This window comes from Moschus berezovskii, chromosome 17, assembly GCF_049115385.1.
Source record: "Moschus berezovskii isolate FMDL1 chromosome 17, NW_MosBer_1.0, whole genome shotgun sequence".
In the NCBI taxonomy this organism is placed as follows: Eukaryota; Metazoa; Chordata; class Mammalia; order Artiodactyla; family Moschidae; genus Moschus; species Moschus berezovskii.
Window position 1 is genome coordinate 69,882,762 of NC_142476.1, and position 26,205 is coordinate 69,908,966.

The 26,205-nt window shown below is 36.7% G+C and overlaps 1 protein-coding gene across 2 annotated transcripts in view; it reads right to left on the minus strand.

Moving 5' to 3' along the window:
• Positions 1–2,587: 2,587 nt before the first annotated feature.
• The window catches only part of LYPLAL1 (lysophospholipase like 1), a 29,896-nt gene continuing 6,278 nt past the window's right edge, over positions 2,588–26,205 (minus strand). The window contains exons 3-5 of one of the 2 annotated variants that reach the window (XM_088845543.1): positions 12,138–12,307; positions 7,041–7,156; positions 2,588–5,903 (exon numbers count right to left, since the gene is read on the minus strand). In XM_088845543.1, the coding sequence (XP_088701669.1) occupies positions 5,685–5,903; positions 7,041–7,156; positions 12,138–12,307 (505 nt within the window). In that variant the 3' untranslated portion in view covers positions 2,588–5,684. The remainder of the gene's footprint in view (positions 5,904–7,040; positions 7,157–12,137; positions 12,308–26,205) is intronic. The other variant, XM_055419882.2, reaches the window with a different exon arrangement.

Genomic DNA, 26,205 nt, shown 5'->3' on the forward strand with positions numbered 1-26,205 from the left:
TATTCACTGGAAGGACTGATGTTGAAACTCCAATACTTTGGGCACCTGATGCAAAGAGCCAATTCGTTGAAAAAGACCCTGACGGTGGGTAAGACTGAAGAGAGGATGAGATGGTTAGATAGCATCACTGACTCAGTGGTCATGAATCTGAGCAAACTCTGGAAGACAGTGAAGGAGAGGGGGGCCTGGCATGCTGCAGTCCATGGGGGTCACAAAGAGCTGGACATGACTAAGTGACTGAACAACTTCTTAACCTTACTACGTCTGTGGAAACAGCAACGGAGGGCCCCCAGCTCCTGAAGAAACCCTTCCCTAACAAAAAACACCTGTCAGCATACCCCAGCCTTCGAGTTCTCTCTCCTGCACCCTTCTCATAACCGTCCCTCTTGCATTCTGTGGTTTGGACAAATTCCACACACCTGGTGGTGGGGATAAGGAGCACAGGCCGGGGTGACTTCCCTCGGGCATTTTCTGCAAAAACAAGGACTAAACTCAATTGTTAAACTGAACTAAGAGCTCAGGCTTCTCAGCTGGCCAGGTCATGCTAGAGACACTGTTATCTGTGCCCTTGGCTGATGGAGGTCCCATTTGAAGGGCCTGACAATTGTAACGTAGGTATTAACTTGTATCACTGGAAAAAAGTGACTTTCACCTGCCATGTTAGGCTTTCAAGTGTCTTAGGAAATACCACAAATAGCTCATGCAGGTCTAGGATGATTGGAGATTGCTCCAAGATGAAGCTACCTTGATTATTTGGGTGAGCTGGAGATTAGTTTGAGTGAACTCCGGGAGTTGGTGATGGACAGGGAGGCCTGGTGTGCTGTGATTCATGGGGTCGCAAAGAGTCGGACACGACTGAGCGACTGAACTAGAGAGATGATAACCAATTTGTTATTTACATACAGCCTAAGTGATGTGATCTTACAATGGAAACCATCCACTTTGAAAAACTGGTATGAAATTTGTGCCTATCTTGAGCTAAAACAATCAATGATACTACTTCTTTCCTCGAAGTGTTCAGGTCCACTTAAATTCATGGCTGTGGTTGTTGTGGATACATTGTTTGAGATTGTGGCATCACAGGCCAAGGTGGAGTCTGTGCAATTGGTCCTGCAATGCCTGGGTGAATGCTTTGGTCTGAGTAGGAGGGTTAATGCAGAAACATAAGGACAGCTGGCCTCCTAAGGCACATCCTTACTAGGTCATATGATTTGTCTGGCTGGATTGGACCACTGCCCTGGGATCCACAGCTGACAGCAATGTTGCAGGTTGACTTCATTCTGGTGTTTGGAATCCTGTTCACAGTAGTCTTAATGCAATGCTGTATGAAACTCACTGAGCTCTGGTTGCAGCTAAATGGCAGAATTTAACAAATATTACACAGATAACACAAGTGGGGGTGTGCATCTTATCCTCAGTGTAAGAATATGCTGAGACTACACTTCCCTTCGGAAGACTATACCCGTGTGTACCCACAGAAACTATTTCTAATAAGGGTAAATTATAAAGTAGAATCAAAATATACATAACAGTACATTTGTTCTCTGTAAATATAATTATAGCTTTTCTTATGTTAAAATTATATACAAAGTCTTTGTGTATTATATAAACTGAGTTTTCTTGAAATGTTTGGATGGCTTTGGTAATTCTGTTCTCAATTATTGTGTATCAAGAAATTCCTTTTATATGATAAAGACTTATGGTTTAAGCATATTCTGGCTGAGTGATATCGGGATATTTTATTCTACATATCAAAGTACCATAAATTGTCAACAGCCAAATTGCTGGTATGCTTCATAGTTTGTTCTCAGTACATTTTGCCTTATTTTAACTAAATTAACTTCCTATAAAGAAAACATTTAATTTTCTAACTACTGATGATGAGCCTTCCTGTTCAGTCTTTAGTTGAAGAAAAATGCCACTAATAAACATTTCACTTCACTTTAAGGATTACAAAACCAATAAAGCCCATTATAAAAATTCAAACATTAGAAATATAAAATGTCTTCCTTCACTTACATTCTAGCTTTCTCTCCCCTCTTTTGCAAAATTCCAATCTCTCCAACAGATAAACATATAATTTATTGTGAGACTGATTTATGCTTTCCTCTTGTTGCCATTCTTCCTCTCCCAGGTAAGAAAGTATCAAGACTATTTCAACTCTCTTGCCTTAGGAAATGTTTATGTGGGTAAAGCAACAGAACAGGAAGAAAATAGCTGAATGGCTTTAAGAGACCACCATATGGGTAATAGTTATCTCAAGGTGAGTGAGCAATGGATATTGGAGGGACTCCCCTGAAGATATAGCTCTATGCAAGGGGGCCCCAGACTGGCATAATTTGGAATGAGGTAAAACAGTAAAAGATAACTAAGGCTGAATATCCTATTAGCCTAATGAGTAGGGGACTAGAACTGGATGGAAGATATCTACATAAAATATTTAGATATATCTTCTATGTGGAGACAGATTTATAACCATTACATGCACACATCCCTCTACCTCTGGTAAAACAAGTCTAGCAATACCTTCTTTCTGTAACTTTATTTTAAAGGTTTTTACATACGCTGTAAAACTTGATCTTCAAACACTTTTACAAAGGCGCATACTGTGGCAGAGGCTGAGATTTATTCCAGAATACATAATTATTAAGGGCTTCCCAGGTGGTGCTAGAGGTAAAGAACCCGCCTGCCAACGCAGGAGACGTAAAGATACATGGGTTCAATCCCTGAGTCGGGAAGATCCTCTGGAGGAGGGCACAGCAACCCACTCCAGTATTCTTGCCTGGAGAATCCCTTGGACAGAGGAACCTGGCGGGCTACAGTTCATAGGGTTGCGAAGAGTCAACACAACTGAAGCGACTTAGTACACACACACGTAATTGAGTTCTGGGACAAACATTCACCAAAAAAAAATCTAGATTCCTCTTATACTATATTTGGTATGGCTATACTCAACATACATAAGCCTGACACCCTTATCTATGACACGTACATATGCCACTCTTAGGGCAAGTTGCAGCCGTAAGGGCTTTCAACATGAGAACATGGGCGATACCACGTATATTCAAGGCAGACCATTTAAAATTTCCCGAAGTTGAAGTCCATGAAAAGCTTAAGGTAATTAAAACGCTGCAGAGTCGTCTCCGAGGGAATTCTGGACTTTTAGTCTCTCTTCTCTCCTTCCGTTTCTTCCTCAATCCCTTCCTCTTCAAATCTACAGTTTACAGCTTCAAATAAAAGGAGAATAAGGGACTTCTGCGTATAACTAAGATAGCCGAGATGGAATAAGAGGGACCAGGTTTAGTTTTTGAGCTGAAACAACTAAGAAGCTGGGCCACATTTGCATTTTCAGATACTGGGCATTGGTTACACAGGATGGTCATCTTTTAGGAAGGCTTAAGTGCCCAGCTGACTGTGTGAAGAGATTTTTAGGCCACAGCGTGGAGAGGAGACTCAGAGGGAGCTGAGGGAGTCCAGAAGCTTAGAGTTACAGGACAGAGTATTCGAGAGTTTGAAGACTGCCAGGGCTCTGCAGAAGGCCCTCTCAAATCTTTAACAGAGTGTTCACCATCAGATGTGTGTAGGAAAAGTAAGAGCCACCTAAAAGGAACAATCACTGAGGCTCAGAGAGGGCTGGGGAAAGTCTGAGTTCCCACTAGTCAGTATGTACAACCTCACGATCCAGTATCAGCTAGGGTCTAAAGGAAGCTAGAGGGGCTATAACAGTATCACACGATGAATATTTCAGAGACCCTCCCCCCAAAAAATATATCATGGATAAGGATTACCATTTCATAAAGAAAAAGAGGCCAATTCATCAGAGGAACATAATCGTCTTACATGTTTATGCATTTAATAACACAGTCTCAAAATACATAAAGCAAAACCTGAAGGAACTGCCAATTGAAACAAATTCACAGTTACAGTTGGAACTTTCATTTCTCCTCTCTCAATAATTTATAAAATAAAGAGGCAGAAAATAGGTAAGGATACAGTATATTTGAACAAAAATATCAACCAACTTGACCTGACTGATATGTATAGAACATGCCACCTAACATGAGCAGCATGTACTGCTTTCAGGGGTACACAAAACATTTACCAAGACAGACCATATTCTGGGATATAAAAAAAGCCACAATGAATTTAGAAGGTTTCAAATCATATAAAGAATACTTTCTTAACCATACATTAGAAATCAACAGCAAAGATCTTTAGAAAATTCCCAGTATACTGAAACAAAATAACACAATTTTAAACAACCCAAAGGTTAAAGAAGAAATCAAAAGGGAATTTAGAAAGAGTTTATCTGGATGAAAGTGAAAACACAAAATATAAAAATTGTGGGATGCTTCTAATACAAAACTTGGAAGATTTATAGCACTAAAGGAGTGTTTTAGTTGAAGAAAATATGAGAAAATTTTAGTGACCTTGGCTTTCTTAAGATTGCTTAAATATGACTTCAAAAGCACAGAGTATAAATTTTAAAAAATGAATAAACTGGACTTCATCAAATTAAAAACTTCTGCTCTTTGAATTACACTCTAAAGAAAATAAGGCAAGCCATGGATTAAGAAAATATTGGTAAAACATCTATCTAACTAAGGATTTTTACCCAGCATATATAAACAGCTCTTACAATGCAGTAAGAAAAATAGCCTAATAAAATACACACGAAAGATTTGAACAAAGATATCATCAAATAATTTACATAGATTGCAAATGAGCATATAAAAATAGCTTTAAGAAAAAGCGAATTAAAACCACAAAGTGTTATACTATATACCCACTAGAATGGACAAAGTTTTTAAAAAAAGACGGGCCATACTGAGTACTGGCTAGGATCTGGAGCGCAACTGAGCCCTAGGATTGGAGCAGAGCGGCAGTCTGGGTTCATAGAATGGGGGCGCTGCTGGGACCTGACAGCCTGGATTTTAGTCTTCGCTCTTGAGGCAGGCTTTCGGAAAGTCTGTATTCTTTCTATCACTATTATCAAATACCAGTAACAACTGGTTCTGTTTGCTTCATCAAGCTCTAGTGATGATCAGGTGAGATAATGGGAAACCACTTTGTAAACAAGGGGTATGATGTTATTTGGGCTTCCCTGTTGGCTCAGTGGTAAAAAATCTGCCTGCCAATGCAGGAGCTATGGGTTCGATCCCTGGGTTGGGAAGATCCCCTGGAGGAAGAAATGGCAACTCGCTCCAGTACCCTTGCCTGGAGAATCCCATAAACATGACAAAGAGCTGGACACAACTGATTGACTGAGCACACACGTGCTAATGTTATTCTTTCAAAAATAAAATAAATGTGAACACATACATAAACATTTTTAAAAAGGCAATTTAAAGAAAACGATAATCAAAATATCATGCTAAAATCCTTTCACAATTTCTCATTGCTGTTAAGCTAGTTCAATTATTGTAAAATTTCAATATTCAATTACTTACAAGGCCTCCAAATATTTACAAAGAATTTGACAAATAATACACAGATGTTTGCCTAAATTAATGTTCACCATTAATAAGCTCACACTACTATCTATGGTGCTCAGTGTGTCAAAAACAAGTCAGCCAGTAAACTGTTGATATTTCTTAATATTTTAATAATTATTCATAAAATCAGAACAGTAAAAAACACTTTTCATAAAGACATTACTTGTATATTAACATATCAATCTTGATTTAGTCCGGTAGCTTTGTAAGAATCCATGACTTTAGTTTCTCTAGTTCTGCTTTGCTTAACTCATGGTAAACACCTGGGAAACTATGGAACTTTGTGCTCACTCCTAGAGATTTTAACATTGAATTTGTCTCTTCACCCCAAGAATGAAGAACTAACTCATCTGCAGTACCATGACACTGAAATAACTCAGGAAGAACACCATCACTTTTCTGAAGAGCCTAGAGAAGAGAATATAAACATGGAGAAGTTTAAGAAATTCATTTAAGAACAGTATATATTCTTGGAAGTCAGGGAGGGCAGTAAAATTTCAATTTCACCAAAGCTTCAATATTTAAAGGGGAAAAAGCGGTAGTGGCAGTGATGTCCGGGGTATATATTGATGGACCAAGCTCAGGAGCTTAGCTGGTTGATGGCACTAAGGAACTACAGTTGTGTGGGACCTTCCCTGGTGGCTCAGAGGTTAAAGTGTCTGCCTCCAATGCGGGAGACCTGGGTTCGATCCCTGGGTCGGGAAGATCCCCTGGAGAAGGAAATGGGAACCCACTCCAGTATTCTTGCCTGGAGAATCCCATGGACGGAGACAGTCCACGGGGTCACAAAGAGTCGGACACGACTGAGTGACTGAACGGAACGGAAATTTACTCCATACAGGGCTGTTTCAAAAGTAGTCAAAGCATTTCCTGAAGAAACCTTGTGTCTTGGGAAGACAACCCTCTTCACACAGAGTGGAGAGAGGGAGGAACACAAGGGAAAAATGGCATTCTTGTTCTCGTTTCTGTACCTGCTGGTTCTATTCCTGGTAATGAGGCTGTATCACTATTCCATTCATAAATTAGGAATAACGCTGCAAAATACGTGTCAGCCCTTTACTTTCCCTTTTCCCTTTCACATATTGGAGAAGGAAATGGCAACCCATTCCAGTGTTCTTGCCTGGAGAATCCCAGGGACGGGGGAGCCTGGTGGGCTTCCGTCTATGGGGTCACACAGAGTCGGACACGACTGAAGTGACTCAGCAGCAGCAGCATGTAACTTATTCTTTGGTTTGATTATGTCATAATTAGCAAACCTAGCTATAATCATCTACATTTTTAATATGTACACAGAATGCATATATATTATATATGTATTTTTTATCCTTTCTCCTTTGAGACTTTGATTAAAAATATTCTTTGTGCAAGGCATTTCCTAAACAAGAATGACCAGCTGGAATTAATCAATATAGCTAATTTGCCCATGAATTCCCAGGAATGCTCTGTGAAGCAACCGTTATTGTGTAATTATCAATGTCGTTTTAGTTTCAATGTGTTAATGTCTCATTTTTTTCTTCTGCTTTGCTTTTAAAATCTAAAACTTACCTGGTAAACAGCAGATCCTTTATTCAGAAAACTAGAAAGAGCAAATACTCCTGCCACATCTTGATGATTTCTATAGGCTAAATGCATTGCCATGCACCCTCCCATAGAAAATCCTCCTAAAAGAAGCAAAAATTCACTTATCAGTAAAATCAGAATAATGATAATTTGGAACAAGATATAGCTATGCCAATCTTTCATAAATATCTGGAGACCTAAAAGAGATACAATGCAAAATTTAGTCTACTAAGAAAAATTTAGTCTACTTTAGATCTTACGGAAAAAGACCTGCCATGAGTAAATAACACTATTCCATCTATGTCATCACTAGTAAAATAATTTGTTATAAAAGGAACTAGAATTGTACAAAGAAATAAACCTTTATCATCAAGTAAAAATATTTATCATAATTCAAAATATATGAGTCATAACACAAGTGTTATTTACTTAAACATCTAATGTCTACTTATATTTTGTTTATACTTATAGGAGTACTCACACTACAATTAATAACATGCACCTTTTTGTCTTAGTTACCAAACTATAAGCTAGATTTTTCATATAACAGATGCTTAGTGATCTTTGAATTAGGAAGGATGATCAAAAATTTGGTGAGCTAGTTAAAACATCTTTGTATTATCATATTATTTTGGAAACTAACTTGTGATGGTACAATTAAACCATATATACTTATATGTACTTTTAAAAAAGCTTGGAAAAATTTAATTCACTTAACAAAAATTTACTGTCTTTTATGAACCAATCACTGTCATTGGAGTGACACTAGTCACTGGAATATGCAAATTAAAATACATGGATCCTTCTGTTCGAGGGGAAAAGAGACACATCACAAAACGTGGAGATGGGGACATGACATGACACAGCAGAGAGGGTGGCCCCACTTAGAGATGTGGTGTGATATCCTCCAGCTTGACTGAGAATGAAGAGACGTCTCATGATTTAAAAGAAATCCACACGTTATAGACAGCAAGTCTGCAGGAACACAGTTTTTATTTTTGGAGAAATTCAAGAGCGTAAATAATACTTTTGGCAAGTGTACCTAAGCAAAATATTGAATGTGACTAGTGTGACTGAGGAACTAAATGTTAATTTAATTTCACCTAGTTAAATTTTGAGTTTAAATACTCACATGTGGCTAGGAGCTACACTAGAGGACGACGCAGTTCTAGATAACCTACACTGCGTACCAGTGACGGGGAAAAAAGCTCCAAAATCCATAAACTGAGCAAAAATGAAACTAATGCTTCATTAAGAAAATAAGGTAGCTAAGATAAGTAAATGTGATATGTAATTCTAATGTGGTAAAGATCTTAAAAAAATCATACAAAGACAAAATGTGAACAAAAATAGGTTTGAAAAGCAAAAATATATTTAAAAATTATTATAGAAACACACTACTGAGAAAATTTTACACATAAATGCACTCAGCCCATCACTCCATTTTTATTGACTAGGGTAATCTAATCACTTAATGTGATTTCAGAGTTCCTTGATGGGTCCAATCTAACAGCAACAACAACAAAAACTAAAAAGAAAACACTTTCCCACATATGAAATGTCATTATGAACAAAGGCATCCAGAAGACATTTAACCTCAAGTTCAATTCTCATAATTTATAATGAAGAAAAATGTACTCACTGAAAATTTATTATTTTAAGATTCAATCTAAGTCCCTTATCCATTTATAATCTTGTGAGGTAGTCTGCAATTCCTCACCAGTGATCTCTGACAATACAGTCACCTTTAACATTTTGGACACCAGTGTGAAAAGGGACTTTATGCATTTTTTTTCTTTAATAGAAGAACATTTAACACAAAGGACTAGTTATTTGAATTCAATTTCCATCTAAGTGTCTAAAATGCAATATAAAATATACTGTTCAATGAGCAAATACCAAATAGTAAACTCATTGTAGGTAATACTTACAATGTATATTTATAGTTGCTGGCAAAGTATTAAAATGTCAAGAGTTAACATTTCAACATGCATTTAAGATTAACAGGCTGAATAAAACATGTTAAAAAAATAATAAACCTAGCTTTTATGAACTCTTTAAATGAAATAAAACAGTAACAATGTATAAAAACTACACTGGGAAAACCAAGCTAATCTATCTGAAAACAAAGCTGGGGGCAAGGGAATGGGGAACTTACAATTCAAGTTTATCATCAGCTGAATACGATTTTTAAAATGCAACAAAATCCACCCTACATTCAAATTTCAACAATTTTCCCATTTGATTTATATATAATTATTCTTCAGACTGAACTGTAATTAACGTTTCAAAAATTTGGGAATATATAAATTATGCCAACCATATTTGTATATTTTCTCTTGTATAAAGTTTATAGGATAAATAAAATATTTATCATCTTCTATGGAAAGCTATTAAAACAGCAATCCCAAGTCTTAAAAGTTCTGATAATTGCTGTTGAAGAAACGCAAGTTATTTAGACATATATATGTTGAAAGAAGGTCAAAAGATGCTATCGCTTTCCAGTTTACCTCTAAGATCATCAGAAGAAACATGCATGATGTCAGGAAAGTGAGCCTGGAAATTGCAGAGCTAGGTTCCATCTTGGTAACTGCAACCATCCCTTCATTTCAATTTTAAATCTTTTTAAAAATTAATATGCTAATATATGCCCACTGAATAAAGTATTTCCATCATATAAAAATAAAGAAAATGGGTTACCCAAAATATCACTACTCATATACAATTCTGACATGTTTTAAAAATTTATTTTAGCAGTTAAACTCACTCTATATGTACAATTTATACCTTACTTTCTTGTAATACTGATTTGAATGTCTTTAAACAGTTATGAAATTCTATAATTATTATTTTTTATTCATTGAGCACATACTACATATACCAAGTGCCTTCTAAACATGTATATACAGTACATTCAGTGACATAACATTCAACTGTATTAACTAACCATTATTCCCTTAACCACTTTCATCATGATGGGTATTTACAGCATCCATGTGAAATATTTAGGGATAATTCCAGAAGCACATGATTATCCATGCTTCAATTCTGCTAATACGCTTATATTATCAAAATTCTTATAATCTGGTCATTATCATTTGTCAGATTCTATACATCCTAGATCAAAATTAAACCTAAATTATGTCAATTTTCTCTTAACAACAAATTATCACCACCTAGTGGCTAAAAAGGGAATCTCATAATGGAACAAAGATTGTAAAATGAGCCAAGTACTTGACAGACATCATCTTCCAGTAAGGGACTTCCCTGGTGGCTCAGACGGTAAGGAGTCTGCCTGAAATGTGGGAGACCGGGGTTCGATTCCTGGGTTGGGAAGATTTCCTGGCTGGAGAAGCAAATGGCAATCCACTCCAGTACTCTTGCCTGGAAAATCCCATGGGTGGAGGAGTCTGGCGGGCTACAGTCCATGTGGTCGCAGAGTCAGACACCACTGAGCAACTCCACTCACTCACTCAGTCTCCCAGTAAAATAGCTACTGTACCATTATTCCCACTTTACAGATGAGGCAGCAGAAAATCAGTGCAGGTTATTAAGTGATGAGCCAGCTAGGCAATGGTGGACTTCAGATTTGAACCATTTTTGTCACTATGCCATCACGCTCTTCCAGCTGTTAGTCTAACTATGAGATCAACAGGCATTTTCCAGTCACACAACAAACTGTCTGCTAAAATTATCTAACGTCCAGTCAGACAACAACAAGCACTACTTTTTCTACTTCTATGTACCATTCATATCATTCTCTATATCTAGATAGCCCCATTTTTGTCACTATGCCATCACGCTCTTCCAGCTGTTAGTCTAACTATGAGATCAACAGGCATTTTCCAGTCACACAACAAACTGTCTGCTAAAATTATCTAACGTCCAGTCAGACAACAACAAGCACTACTTTTTCTACTTCTATGTACCATTCATATCATTCTCTATATCTAGATAGCCATCCTAATTGTTCCCTAATAGCTCCAAATACTTATGACTTCTTCATCTAAATTCCAATTACTTAAATCATCACTTTACGATCAGATCATGCCACTGATTATAAATGTTCATTTCTGTGCCAGGCATTGCAATGGGTGCTGAGAAATAAAAATAAATATACATGATCATTCCCTTTGAAGAGCAGCCAGTTATATAGCTTTAGGGCACTTGTCAAGGCTAGTTGGCAGGACAGTTATTACAAGTACCTCATGGGATTTTCTAGGTTGTAAGCAATTGGGGCACATAGATATCTACCTGTGTCTCTTTGAGCATTCGACTTCCTGCCTGACATACAGTCCTTAGAAAATGTTTGCTAAAGGATCGAGTGACAGAATCTGTTATACACTCATGTATCCTGAGCTCTGTCTTGTGACTGTTTCATAATGCCCCAGACTGAGTTGGTACCCCTTTACTAGGTTCTTCGCAGTACTCCTATAATGTTCTATATTTATCTCTGTGACACGGTGTTAAACACAGAAACACAGTTAAACAATGATGAGGAAACAGAGGCCCAGCAAGGTGGTGTCACTGGGCTGGAGGGCCAGCAAAAGTGAGTACTCAATAACTAACAAAAGTGAATACTGAAGCCAAGACAGAAAAGAATGGATGCCATCCATTGTATCACATTGCTTCTTAACTCAATGAATAGCTTAGTACTTCAATAAACACAAAGGCCGTTTATTAATTTGCTCAAGTCCTGTCTACACAGGATTTCAAAGTGCATTCTAAACTTATTTACAACACAATGGTGGTGGTTTAGTCACTAAGTCGTGCTGACTCTTCCAAGTCCACATACTATAGCCCGCCAGGCTCCTCTGTCCATGGAATTTCCCAGGCAAGAATACTGCAGTGGGTTGCCGTTTCCTCCTTCAGGGGACCTTCCCGACCCAGGAATGAAACCCACATCTCTTGCGTCTCCTGCAAGGGCAGGTAGATTCTTTACCACTGCACTATCTGGGAAACTATGAATAGGTTTCATATGATATATAAAGAGCTTCCAAATAACGTTCCAAGTAAAATTCAAAGTATAGAATTAAACAAGTGAATCAAAATATTTAAATTGCCAACATCTAAAAATCTTACCTACTAATATTCTGTTCTTCTTGATGCCAGTTTTTACTTCATCATCAATCAAATCTGTAAGCACCTGACACATTACATCAATTGATTCAAGGTGCTCTGGGCAGTCATTTGATATTTTAAGTCTGTCAAACCATACATTGGAGATTCCTCCTTTCAAAGGAGTATATGGCCTGTTTAAAACCAAAAAAGAAAAAAAAACTTAAAACACTTTTTAATTTCTAAAATATTAGTGCTTTGAATTAATTACAAATTTTCAAGTTTTGAAAGTTACAGAAATCATATTAAAGACATTCCCATGCATGTCTTAACTCTCCTATACTTACATTGGTTCCATTAACATTTATTAATGCCAGTTCATCATAGTCTCTCCATCTTTTGAGTTTCATACTCTTCAGAAAGTCCCAATGAAAAAAGGATAATTATATTTGGTATATTTGTGTGCATGCTATTTTTTTCCACTCAATTTAAATGATTAATTAATCAGGTCTACTATTTCTTTAAACTTCTACCTTGTTATACTTTAATTTTTATCTTTTGTTAAGTGTAAGGATCAATATTTAAGCATTCACAGCTAAATAAATAATGGCTGTCCATGTAAAAAGTCAGGCCTCAAGAGCAGAAAATATGATTCACCAAAATGCTTTTAAACGATGTTTAGTTTATAGCACAGAAGTCTGAAGGCTGAGTTAATAATTTAAAGGTTTCTTGATCACATCCAGGCAGATTATCTTTAGAATAGGGGTCTTCAGGTTGTTTTTTTAATCAGGAGCTGGAGCTATTTTATTTTTAAATCTTCTCAGGAAACTTGAAATTAAAGAATTTAATGGGATACAAATATTCATTGGAAGTGCTCTTCATACAGATATCCCAACACTGTCTGCAACACTCAATTTAGGTCTCAAATTGGACTTTGTTGGACTTACAAAACATTCTATGTGATAAGATTCCTGAGCTGGGTGTCTTGTTGAACAAGATTGATCTTATAAGATGCTTTACATTTAAATATCAGGTAGGATGGCTACAGTATTAGTGAATCTTGCTTTGGATTCAAGTGTGTGTGTGTGTGTGTGTGTGTGTGTGTGTGTGTGCAAACACACAGGCATGTGCATCCCAAGGTATTCCAGATACTCTGTTTTAATCAGTTACAAAGAGCTTAAGGGGTCTGGTGACTAGCCCTATGTTGGTAAAGGTAAATAAAGGGAACTGAAATACTTTCAGTTTCCTGTAGCAAATAAAGAGAAGTTTACGGGGAAATATAAATATATATGACACACATGGAGAACCAATGGTTTCTCAAAGATAAGTAATAGGACAGTTCAACAAAAGATACAGCTCTTCACTTGGCAAATCTTGCTTTCTGTTTATGAAAAAATGGGTTTTATACTCTAAGTAAGAAGGTCACAGAAAATTCAAACAGTGACAGAAGTATACACTATAATTTGAAAGAAATCTAAAGCAATGCTGACTACAGATGCAGGGTTTCTTCTAGATCAACACTTCTATTGCTTTCAGTTCAGTTCAGTGACTCAGTCATGTCCAACTCTTTGCGACCCCATGAATCGCAGCATGCCAGGCCCCCCTGTCCATTACCAACTCCCGTGGTTTACCCAAACTCATGTCCATTGAGTTGGTGATGCGATCCAGCCATCTCATTCTCTGTCCTCCCCTTCTCCTCCTGCCCCCAATCCCTCTCAGCATTAGGGTCTTTTCCAATGAGTCAACTCTTCACATGAGGTAGCCAAAGTATTGGAGTTTCAGCTTCAGCATCAGTCCTTCCAATGAACACCCAGGACTGATCTCCTTTAGGATGGACTGGTTGGATCTCCTTGCAGTCCAAGGGACTCTCAAGAGTCTTCTCCAACACCACAGTTCAAAAGCATCAATTCTTTGGTGATCAACTCTCAAATCCATACATGACCACTGGGAAAAACCATAGCCTTGACTAGGTGGACCTTGGTTGGCAAAGTAATGTCTCTACTTTTTAATATGCTATCTAGGTTGGTTATATCTTTCCTTCCAAGGAGTAAGCGTCTTTTAATTTCATGGCTGCAATCACTATCTGCAGTGATTTTAGAGCCCCCCAAAATAAAGTCTGACACTGTTTTCCACTGTTTCCCCATCTATGTGCCATGAAGTGATGGGACCAGATGCCATGATCTTAAGTTTTCAGAATGTTGAGCTTTAAGCCAACTTTTTCACTCTCCTCTTTCACTTTCATCAAGAGGCTTTTTAGTTCCTCTTCACTTTCTGCCACAGGGGTTAGCCCCATCTCAAATTAGCTATATATTCTCACCCTTCACAGTCAGTGAAATAAAAGCATAAAATGTATAGCCAAAACAAAAAAATGGAGGGCTAAAAGACACCAGCTGAGATCTGATTGTGCTTCCTTGCAAATTCTTTAGTGAAAAACCAAGTGGAATCCCTGCAAACCCAAGGAGCTAGGGCTACTCAATTTTCATTCCGTCATCCACAGTAGCAAAAGAACTCTGCAGTCTATACCGAGCTGAGTGTGGGAAACATCCAATTAAAACTATCAATGTGCGGTGTAGAAGGAAACAGGAACTATACAACTGTTGCTCTGTTCTAGTCTTAATGCTCCAAAATAAATGGATATCCACTTGAGGAACCTAAAAGTCAAGAGAAGTATTCTGGAAACTTTCTCAGAGAAAGCAAATCTAGAAACAAGAATGTTGCTCCGACTCAGATTTAACAAGAACTCATCTGAAGAGATTCTTTCATTTACTACAATATAACTGTGCTATAAACTTGACTCTGTAACATACTTTCTAAAATTTGAATGTATATTACCAATATCTATATGCCAGTACATAAAACCCTAACATTCTCTCCTAGTTTATGCTGTGCTGTGCTGATCCGCTTAAGTGGTGTCTGACTCTTTGCAGCTGCATGGACTATAGCCCACCAGGCTCTTCTGTCCATGGGAGTTTTCAGGGAGGAATACAGGAGTGGGTTGCCATTTCCTTTCCAGGAATCAAACCCACACCTCCTGTGTCTCCAGCATTGCAGGTGGATTCTTCATCCACTGAGCCATCGGGGCCTAATTTCTGCACATATGTGAACTATTGCAAATATGGGCTACATTGTCTGCATGTGTACTGCTTTGATGGTGACTGTCCTACTATTTTCGTGTGCTTATCTCTCCATTCCTCTTCTCCTCTCCTGCCCCCTCATATATCTTGCCCTTCACACTAGGTAAACTATGTCAACCTTCTCGAATATATCCTTCAGTGTTTTTCCTGCACATACATTAAAAGATGCTTCTTTACATTATATTTGCCTTCTAAGAGCACTATATGCTTTCAAAAATGAAATAAGCCGATTTGGTTTTCTTATGTGCATTATACTTTTCTCCTTTAACAATACCTCATGGAAACCCTCGTGATGTAGGTCTTACCCATCATTTTAAATAGCTATATATGATAATATACATATTTCAATGCCATTCTCCCGAATCATCCCACCCTCGCTCTCTCCCACAGAGTCCAAAAGACTGTTCTATACATCTGTGTCTCTTTTGCTGTCTCACATACAGGGTTATCGTTATCATCTTTCTAAATTCCATATATATGCGTTAGTATACTGTACTGGTGTTTTTCTTTCTGGCTTACTTCACTCTGTGTAACAGGCTCCAGTTTCATCCACCTCGTTAGAACTGATTCAAATGCATTCTTTTTAATGGCTGAGTAATACTCCATTGTGTATATGTACCACAGCTTTCTTATCCGTTCACCTGAAGATGGACATCTAGGTTGCTTCCATGTCTTGGCTATTATAAACAGTGCTGCGATGAACACTGGAGTACATGTGTCTCTTTCAATTCTGGTTTCCTTGGTGTGTATGCCCAGGAGTGGGATCGCTGGGTCGTATGGCAGTTCTATTTCCAGTTTTTTAAGGAATCTCCACACTGTTCTCTATAGTGACTGTACTAGTTCGCATTCCCACCAACAGTGTAAGAAGGTTCCCTTTTCTCCACACCCTCTCCAGCATTTATTGCTTGTAGACTTTTGGATAGCCATTCTGACTCACGTGAAATGGTACCTCATTGTGGTTTTGATTTGCATTTCTCTGATTATGAGTGGTGTTGAGCATCTTTTCATGTGTTTGTTAGCCATCTGTGTGTGAAACGAATCACCAGTCCAGGTTCAATGTATGATACAGGATGCTCGGCGCTGGTGTACTGTGATGAACCAGAGGGATGGGATGGGGAGGGAGGTGGGAAGGGGGTTCAAGATGGGGAATACATGTACACCTGGGGCAGATTCATGTCAATGTATGGCAAAACCAATACAATAATGTAAAGTAATTAGCCTCCAATTAAAATAAATAAATTTAAAAAAATAGCTATATAGTATCTTGTAATAAAGATGCTTCATAATTTAATTGGCCATTCACTTACAAATGGGCATTTATTTGGTACCGAAGTTATAGCCACTAAGGACAGTTCTACATTAAACATTTGTGTAGATGTTTTTACATACTTAAGACTTTTATTCTATGGAACAGTTTGTGGAATAGTCCTATTGGCTGAGAGGTATAATCTGATAATTTTATCTTAATAGAGGTTTCAGAGTTGCTTCCATGAAGGCTATAAATATTCACCTTTCTACAAGAAAAGTCAGAGAACATCTTTTTGCCCAACAGCTCTAATTATGATAGTAACATACTTTAAAATATTACCACTGAAAGGTACTAACTACAGCTTTTACTGAGATGTAATTTACATATATAAATGTACACCTTTTAAATACACAGTTCAAAGACTTTTGACAAAGTATTTCCATAGTGATACAGAATATTTTCTTTACTTCAGAAAATTCCATCCTGTCCACTTGCAAGCAAATCCCATTCCCTTCCAACAAAGCCACTATAGATCAGTGCTGCCTTTTCAGAACTCTATATGAGGGAGTTACTTATTCATATCATTGGCTATTTTTTCCTATTGGAATTTTGATTTTTTTCTCACTAGTTTCAAAGTGCATCTGTATAATATTCACCTAAATACCATTCATTTGTATTTCAAGTATTTTTTCCAAATAGATTTCTGCATATTGACATATGTATATAAAGTATCTTTCTTTAAGCCAAATCAAAGACTTTACAGTTGATGTACTCTGAGAGGTATAATTTTAAACTAAATTAATTTAAATTAAACTAAATTTGGGGGTATTCTGATTTATTTTATTCACAATTCATACATTGTGACATGTAGAATCCAAGATTATCTTTTAAGAATTTTGCTTTCATTTTTACATCTAAGTTTTGAATTTTTCTGGAATTTATTTTCTGCGTGATGTGACCTAAGGGTTGAAATTCGTTTTCTCCCCTATGTGCCAATTGTGCCTGCACTGCTACAAAAACAAAACACCTTTTCTCATAAAGGTGAAGTTCACCTTTACAAGAATTTACCTCTGCCATATTATAGTTCTGAAGAATCTAGTATCTCTTGCCCTAGGTTCTACAAGAGGACTAAACCGTAATGCCTAATACATTTACTACATATAATGAATGGTCTGGGCTTCCCTGGTGGCTCAGAGGTTAAAGCGTCTGCCTCCAATGCGGGAGACCGGGGTTTGATCCCTGGGTAGGGAAGATCCACTGGAGAAGGAAACGGTAACCCACTCCAGTATTCCTGCCTGGAGAATCCCATGGACGGAGAAGCCTGTAAGCTATAGTCCACGGGGTTGCAAAGAGTCGGACACGAATGAGCGACGGAACAGAATGAATGGACTTCTCTCTGAGGCATCAAGAATGGTACTAGTTCTATCCTTGGCAAAAATCAAGAAAGTGACAAGTCATCTTCTCTGTTTTGTGACTCACTGGAAGAATTCTGGTTGAGAAAGGCTCTATTTTGTTCCACTGGTTTACTGATATGCTCCTGTGTTGGGATCACACCATCACAATGGTTTTAGAGTAAGTTCTGAGGTTGAGTCAGGTGGTCCCCCTCTCCCTACCATCACCACCATGTATCTCTCAGACTTGTCCTGCCTATTCTTAAGTATCTAATCTTCATCTCTCTAAGAAATAGTAATCCTGTATTTAGTAAATTTTAAAATAATTTCAAATAATCCCCCTTAAAAGTCCTTTGTGGGATTTTAACTAATATTGCATTATTGCCTGGGAATTAACATTTTTATGACATGAACCTGGGAGGAAATGAAGATTTTTGCGGACTGCACTCTTTCCAGGATCTGCCACATTCTGGGCCTTACCTAAGGCTCCTCCTGCATCACCCCCTAGGCTCTCAGTAGGTGAGATAAAATCCTGCCTCAGCTCTGGATGGGGACTCCCCCTACAGAGCCTAAATTCTCCCTCATTCCTGTAGGCCTTCTGACTTCAGAAGCTGCTTGGCTCAAGACAGGGAGATAAACTGGAATCAGAAGGGGAGAAAGCATTCCATCCACCCCTCCTCCCAGAACCCCCTCTCAGGATTAACTTTCCTAACAGGACTCAGAAAAGGAAAGCAAGTGCTTTCCATATAGCATTAACGCCACTGTTAGACAAAATTAAATCCCAAACCAATGAAATTGCCACTAAAACCACAATGATCTTCTGAATGAAAACAATATACAACACTCAGGCTAAGCCTGAATTAGACTGGTACTCTTGTGACTTATTTCTACTTCCCTTTTCATTTTATTCTATTTCTCTTAAGTGTTTACTTGTCTGTCTAAGCACTTAAATAAGGATGATATCATAGGCTAAAATATGAATCATTCTGGGAACTCAGCCATTAATAGAAAAAAATGACACTTAACTTTTTGTCTTTGACACTGCCTTACTCAATTAGAGATAGATGCTCCATAGACTGTAAGTTTTACCAATTTAGCAGCTTTTTGTTCTCTCGGTTCTCTAACAAAACTAATTCTGTCCAACGGAAGATAATAGGGAAAATGTGATGAGACAAAGAATAATTTAGATTGTTTGGTTAAGAAACCAATCAAGAATGTATAATTCGCCTAAGATGGTAGAACAGCCTTTCAGTAAAGCATGAAAGTAAGATTGTTTTTTTAAAGTAGCTAAACAAACTGGCACATATGTTATACTCATTTGCTTTCTTCCTCAAATAAATCACTTCATTAGCTGGCATAAGACAGCTCAGACATTATTACCATAAATAAGTATATTTGGCAAAGAACGTCTGTGTGGCTTCTCAATCAATCGATCAATCAAACCATTACACACTGGTAAAATATTAAGCAGGAATAAACGTTCAAGGTCTATGAAAAGAAGCTGCCATTCAGCTTGTCACCAAGTTTTGTTCCCTGAAAGTCATAAAATCAAAAGGTCATTCACAACCTTTCAGATGCTGTCACTAGGTTCCAGGCTTCCTCTCTGTCCTCATTTCACTGCTCTTCCCCCAGGATTCCCGAGGTTCCAGTCACACTTCCCTTGGTCTTTCTCAGAGCTGCCTCACTGCTGATCCAAGGACTCAGCACCTGACATTTCCTCTCCCTGGAATGTCCTTTTCCACAGTGATTACCCCCAGTGCCAAGAATAAGTATCTGTTGAACGATGCATGTCAATAAGCATTTGTGATTTGGGAATAATTTCTGTCAGTTAGAAATAATAAGGATATCTAAAATTATTTAGCTTTCCTCTGAATATCTTTTGATTTTAATTCTTGTAAAAATCCACTCTGTGATTTCTAGAAAAAGGTCAAATTTTTCTTTTGTTGATTTTTTTAAAAGGACGTATTTCTAAGGAATAACACACTTAGAACACGTGTCTAACTCTTACGATCCCATGGACTGTAGCCTGACAGGCTCCTCTGTCCATGGGATTCTCCAGGCAAGAATACTGGAATGGGTTGCCATTTCCTTCTCCAGGGGACCTTCCCAACCCAGGAATCGAACCCAGGTCTAATGCATTGCAGGCAGATTCTTTACCAACTGAGCTATGAGGGAAGCCCAATAACATACTAATAGATACTTAATAACATACTAATAGATACTTAATACTTAAAATACTTACAAGGAAGTAAACTACTTCTTCAAAATAGCATTCTTTTAGGACAGTTCCTTGCCAGTGAAGTGTACTTGCAGTACAGATCCACTGTTATCAGGAGACAGATCTCCTAATATCATGCTTCAGGTACGAATCCTAAGTGATGAAGTAAAGATGAACCCATTACTACTAAACCTAAATCAAAAGTGCCTAACCTTGTTTCAGAATATAAGTTTACTGAAAAATATAAACATGCACTTCACGTGGAAAAACAGTAGAGGTACTACCGACTGAATCTTACTACTTTTAGAATTTTTCAAAACACTAAGAAACTATATCATATAAATTATTAATAGCTTATTAAAAATTATTATTTTTAAAATGGAAATTCTACTAGTAAACTCAAACCAACAGAACCTCTAATTACAAATACAGCTAAAGTATGTCACAGAAATAAAAATCTTTATTGAGTGCTTCAATTAAATACAGTCTAAATTAACATAATAAAACAACGAAGCAATATTTTCCATTTAAATCAACACAGCAGCTAAATGCTGACTTTTACTGAATATGCCCTAACTCAGCTGATTAAAAACATCTATTAAATAGGGTTGAGAAAAGGAATACCTTATAGCCAAAGTGGCAATTCACACTCTAATCAAAACATACTGATCTGCTCTAACAGGCCACAGCTGAGTATAAGCAAAACAGACTACTGTTCTCTTAAGTTCTTTAAAGCACACATGACTGTTAGAAGCGAAATTATAACCTTGTTTGATACAGTTCTCAATGTATGTTGATAAAACACATACAACAAGCAGCATGTATAACATCAAGGAGGGGAAGATAAAGGGATCTATATGGCTATAAGGCTTCTACCTTTTGTGTAAAGTGGTAAAAAACTAACTCTAGGTAAAAGACGTGATATATATGCTATAGTCTTTAGAACAATCAGGAAAAATAAAACAATAAATAATAATAAACTATTAATTTTCTTGAATCCAAATAAGATGGAAAAGGGAAAAAGAGAAATAAAAAGCAATAAATTTAAATGCAAACATAGCAATAGTTACATTAAATACAAATGGTCTAAAGAAATCACTTAAAAGACAGAAACTGCTAGACTGATTAAGGAAAAGACAAAGCCCAAATTATGTTATATATAAGAAATACATCTTAAACATAATGGCATAGATGTTAAAAGTAAAAAGATTAAAAAAAAGATATGCTACACAAGCAGTAAACACAGAGAAGTTGATAAATCCTATATGATTATTAAACAAAGTACAGTTCAAGGAATTACCAGAGATTGAAAAGTGAGCATTTTATAAGGTAAAAGTAGCTTTTAATGAGGAAGACAGTAAACCTGCCTGGGAATATGCTTCACACGGCTTAAAAACCATGAGAGAAAAACTGGCAGAACTAAAGGGAGAAAGAGAACAATCCAAAACCACGCTTGGCGGTACCACCAGCCATTCTGTGGTAACTAATAAAATGACCTGGAATCATAAGGAAACATACAAATTTAAAATAAAAATATAAAATTTAGTGTAATCACCTTGGACTACTGACATCTATAGAACTCTGTACACAATAAGAGCCACCAAGAGAAACCACGTGTGCAACCATAATACAAGTGCCAGTGAGTATCAAAAGAATGAAGCTGTACAGAATACTGGCAGCAACAGAAACAAAATCAGGAAATCAACAGCAGTAAAACACCTAGAAAGACCCCAAATACTGGGACATTAACAACATATTTCTAAATAATTTATGGGTTAAAGAAGCTTGCAGAACTCTTTGTTTTCCATATCTGGCCAGAAAAGTATCTTTCATCCCCCAAGCTCTTCTTACAATGTGACTCAGATACTCCTATCATGAGGGAGAGTCAATGTCTCTCTCCTTGACTCTGAGCGGTCCTCTGACTAGAGAGGAAATAGCACTGTGCAACTTCTTCTAGGACTAGGTCTTAAAAGGCAATACAGCTTCCTTCTGGTTCTGAGTGCGTCTGCTCTTGGACATCAGCTTCCATGCTGCCAGGATGTCCAAGACATCAGATAGTAAAAACTCATGTGGTTGTTATGGTAACAAGACCAAAAGACCAAAGGAAGATCCCAGCCATTATCGAGTATTGAGTGCCAGATACGAGTGAATCTTCAGATGATTCTAGTCATAGCCAGACTTCAAGTTTTCCCAGCAGAGGCCCCAGTTATCACAGAAAAGAATCAAGACATTAGCACTGTGTCTTTTCTGAATTTCTAACCCATGGATGGATAACCACACTAAACCTGCTGTTTGGGGTACTTTAAGATCCCCTGCAGGAGGGCATGGCAACTGACTCCAGTATTCTTTCAGAGAAGGAAATGGCACCCCACTGTAGTATTCTTGCCTAGAGAGTTCCATGGACAGAGGAACCTGATGGGCTACAGACAATGGGGTTGCAAGGAGTCAGACACTACTGAGCAACTAACACTTTCACTTTCATGAGAGCTTAGAAAAGATTTCAATATATTAAAAATACAAAAGAGAAAATTAGTGGGAATTACCTAAGGCAGTGATTAGTGAGAAATTTAGAGCTTTAATATAAATAGAAGGAAATAACAAATGTAAAAGCAAATATAAACAACAGAAAAAGAGCACAAAATAACCAAGCCAAAACTGTCTCTATGAAAAGATTAACAAAATTAATAACCCTTTGACAAGATAAACAAAAAAGATACAAATTATTAATACTGGTAATGAAATAAAAAATATCAGCATAAATCCTAAAGGCATTAAAAAAATACCATGAACAACTTTATATCAGTAAATTTGGTAAATTAGATAAAACATACGAATTCTATGAGAAACACAAATGATCAAAAGTGATACAGAAAGAAACAGAAAATCTGAATATTCTCATTATATGAAAGAAACTGAATTTATTATCAAAACCTTCACAGAAGAAAACTTCAGGTCCAAATAATTTCACTAGTGAATTTTACTGAACACTGAAGGAAAAAATAATACAAACTCAGAAAACAGGAAGGTAACATTTTCTAACACATTTTAAGAGATCTAGGGAATTCCCTGGCTTTCTAGTGGTTAGGACTCAGGACTGTTGAGGGCCTGGGTTCAATCTCTGGTTGGGAAACTAAGATCCTGCAGGCTATATGGCATGGCCAAAAAATTAATAAAATAAAAAGAGACAGTATAATCTAGATAACAAAAATTTACAAGAGAAAACTACAGATCAATATCCCTCACGAATGCAGATTAAAATTTCTCAACAAAATCCTAGCAAATCAAATTCAGCTGCAGATAAAACAAATAATACATTACGACCAAGTGGGGTTTAAGCCAGGAATGAGAGGGCGGTTTAACATCTGAATGTCCACCAATGTAACAAAATGAAAGGTAAAAACCACGATTATCTCAAAAATCCAGAAAAATGATTTAACCAATTCAGGGAAAAAAAACTCAGCTAATTAGGCAAAGAAATAAATTTCCTAAATAAAAGCTGCACAGAAAAATACCTGTAACAACATCATACTTAATGGTGAAATACTGAATTCTTCCCCTCTAAGATTATACAAGAAGGCATTCTTTGATTCTATTAAACACTTTATCAGATGCTCAAATAAGCACAGTAAGGCAAGATAATAAAGTAAAAGGAAGATTGGGAAGGAAAAAGGAACACTGCCTTTATTTACAGACAATATGATTGCTTACACAACAAACATAAAGAATCTACTAGATAACTACTAGAAATACGTGAATTTAGGAAGACAGCAAGACATAAGAGTAAGATCCAAAAATGCGTTTCTTATGTAGAGTACAGGGAACTGTATTCAATATCATGTGATAAACCATAATGGAAAAAATTATAGAAAAAGAATGTATTTTGCATATAACCGAGTCACCATACTGTACAGCAGAGACTATGATAGCACTGTAAATCAACTATACTTTAATAAAAGAAAATTTAAAAAAGGTGTTTCTATGTACTTGTAACAATCAAATTAGAAGTCTAAACTTTTTAAAAATTCAATTTATAATACAATGAAAAAACATAAAATATTTGTGAGTCAATTTAGCAAAAGACCTCTCTACTAAAAATTCTGTATCACTGCTGAGAGAAATGAACAAAGATCTAAAATGGTGACATACCATGTTAACTTCCTGTAAATAAACCTGCTATGGATTACATGCAATTCTAATCAAAACCCAAACAGGTGTCCTGCAAAACTGGTAAGTGGATTCTAAAATTTACATATAAATGCAAAGAACCTAGAATGAAAGAATGCTGAAAATGAACTTATATCACTTGATTTCAACATTTGCTATAAATCTGTATTAAAACAGTTTTGTATTGGCATAAAACTAGATAAACAGACCAATGAAACAGAACACTCTAGATAAAAAGTCATTAAAATATGTTCACAAAAAGACTTACACAAAAGAGCTTATAGCAATGATAATCATTGTTTTTAAAAACTGGAAATAATCCAAATGTCTATCAACAGTAGAATGCATAAATAAATGTGTGGTATATTCACACATAACATCTACTCAAAAACTTTTAAATGAACTACTGATAGGCACATAAACGCTATGTTGAGTGAAAGCAGACAGACACAGAAGGTTAAATTATCCCATTTAGTTGAATTTCAACAACTGGCAAAACGATGCTACAGTGACAGAAATCAGAACAATGGTAACCTATGCGCGGTAGGAATGGCTTGCAAGGAGGCACAAGAAAACTTTCTGGGGTGATGGAAACGTTCTCGTAATTGACGCAATTAAACAAGAGCATATATTCATAAAAACTGATTGACCTGTATGCTTACGGTATTTGCATTTCACTGTAACGTTTACTTGTAAAGAAACATACTAGGACTTCTGGTCATAAGATGTCATTAAGACAGTGAAAATGCAAACCAGACAGGGACAAGATGTCTGTGTTTTAAAAAAATAAAAGCTTTAATAAATCAGTAAGTAAAACACAAATAAAAACGTGGGCAAACAATATGATTGGATGTTTCTTTTGAGGATATACAAATGCTCAATAAATATAAGAAATAATAGTATCATTAGCATTAGAGAACTACAAATGAAAAGCAGAAGACACTACGACACAGCTACTAGACTGGCTAAAGTTAAAAAGACTGACAGTGGAAATTGTTTATGTGGATGTGAAATGAATGGAACTGTCAAGCATTGCTGGTAACAGTGTAAACTGCTTTAACCTCTGTGGAAATATGTTTGGCATTCCAAACCAGAGCCAACACAGCTAAACCTGCTTCAACATTTCATTCTTACTTATTTCCATAAATATCTAGCTTGGGTGAAGTTACATAACAGGAAGCATCATTTCAAACATGGGAGACTAGATTCATTCTAGGACAAAACTGTGGTGAACAGGTCATTTAACCCTGCATACCAATTAGATGGCATCAATGGAAAGATTTAAAAAGCCAGATCATATTTTCAGCATACTCCGGTAGGAATAATTTAATCAACAAAATACTACAGTAGAGAAAAACTTACAGCTTTGCAGGTGATGGAAGGAAAAACAGGAGAGAAGATAAATACTATAAAATGTGGACAATGTCAGAAAGTGTGAAGGAAAATGTCAAAGCATGGAAATTTGCTGCAGTTTTAAAGTTTATTAAAATTAACTTTTATCAAGTACAAATTACATTTAAAAAGAGAGTTAAGAAAGGCATGCATCTACCACTGCCTCCTTATGCCATTTAAAAGATAGTAGACAAAGGAGATGATAAGATTTTCTATGGGAAGCGCAAGAAAAGTGTTACAATAGATATAAAGCAGCAGCTACTCCGTGCTACCAGATGAAGCCATATTATAATACAAAAGCAAGGTCAATAAATCTGTGCCCAAACTCCTTGCCTAAACAGAGTAGACTGTTTGATAGAGTATCAGTCAGAAACCTTGAAACAGCAGAGTACACTATAACTGTCAGATTCTTCTAATAACACACAAACAGCCTTCTAAGGTTTGGAATCCAAACTAAAAACCACAAACTTAGTGGCACTGCAGGCTTGCTCAATTTGGGAGGACTTGCTGGTGAAAAGTGGTCCATGATGCTTTACAGGTCACT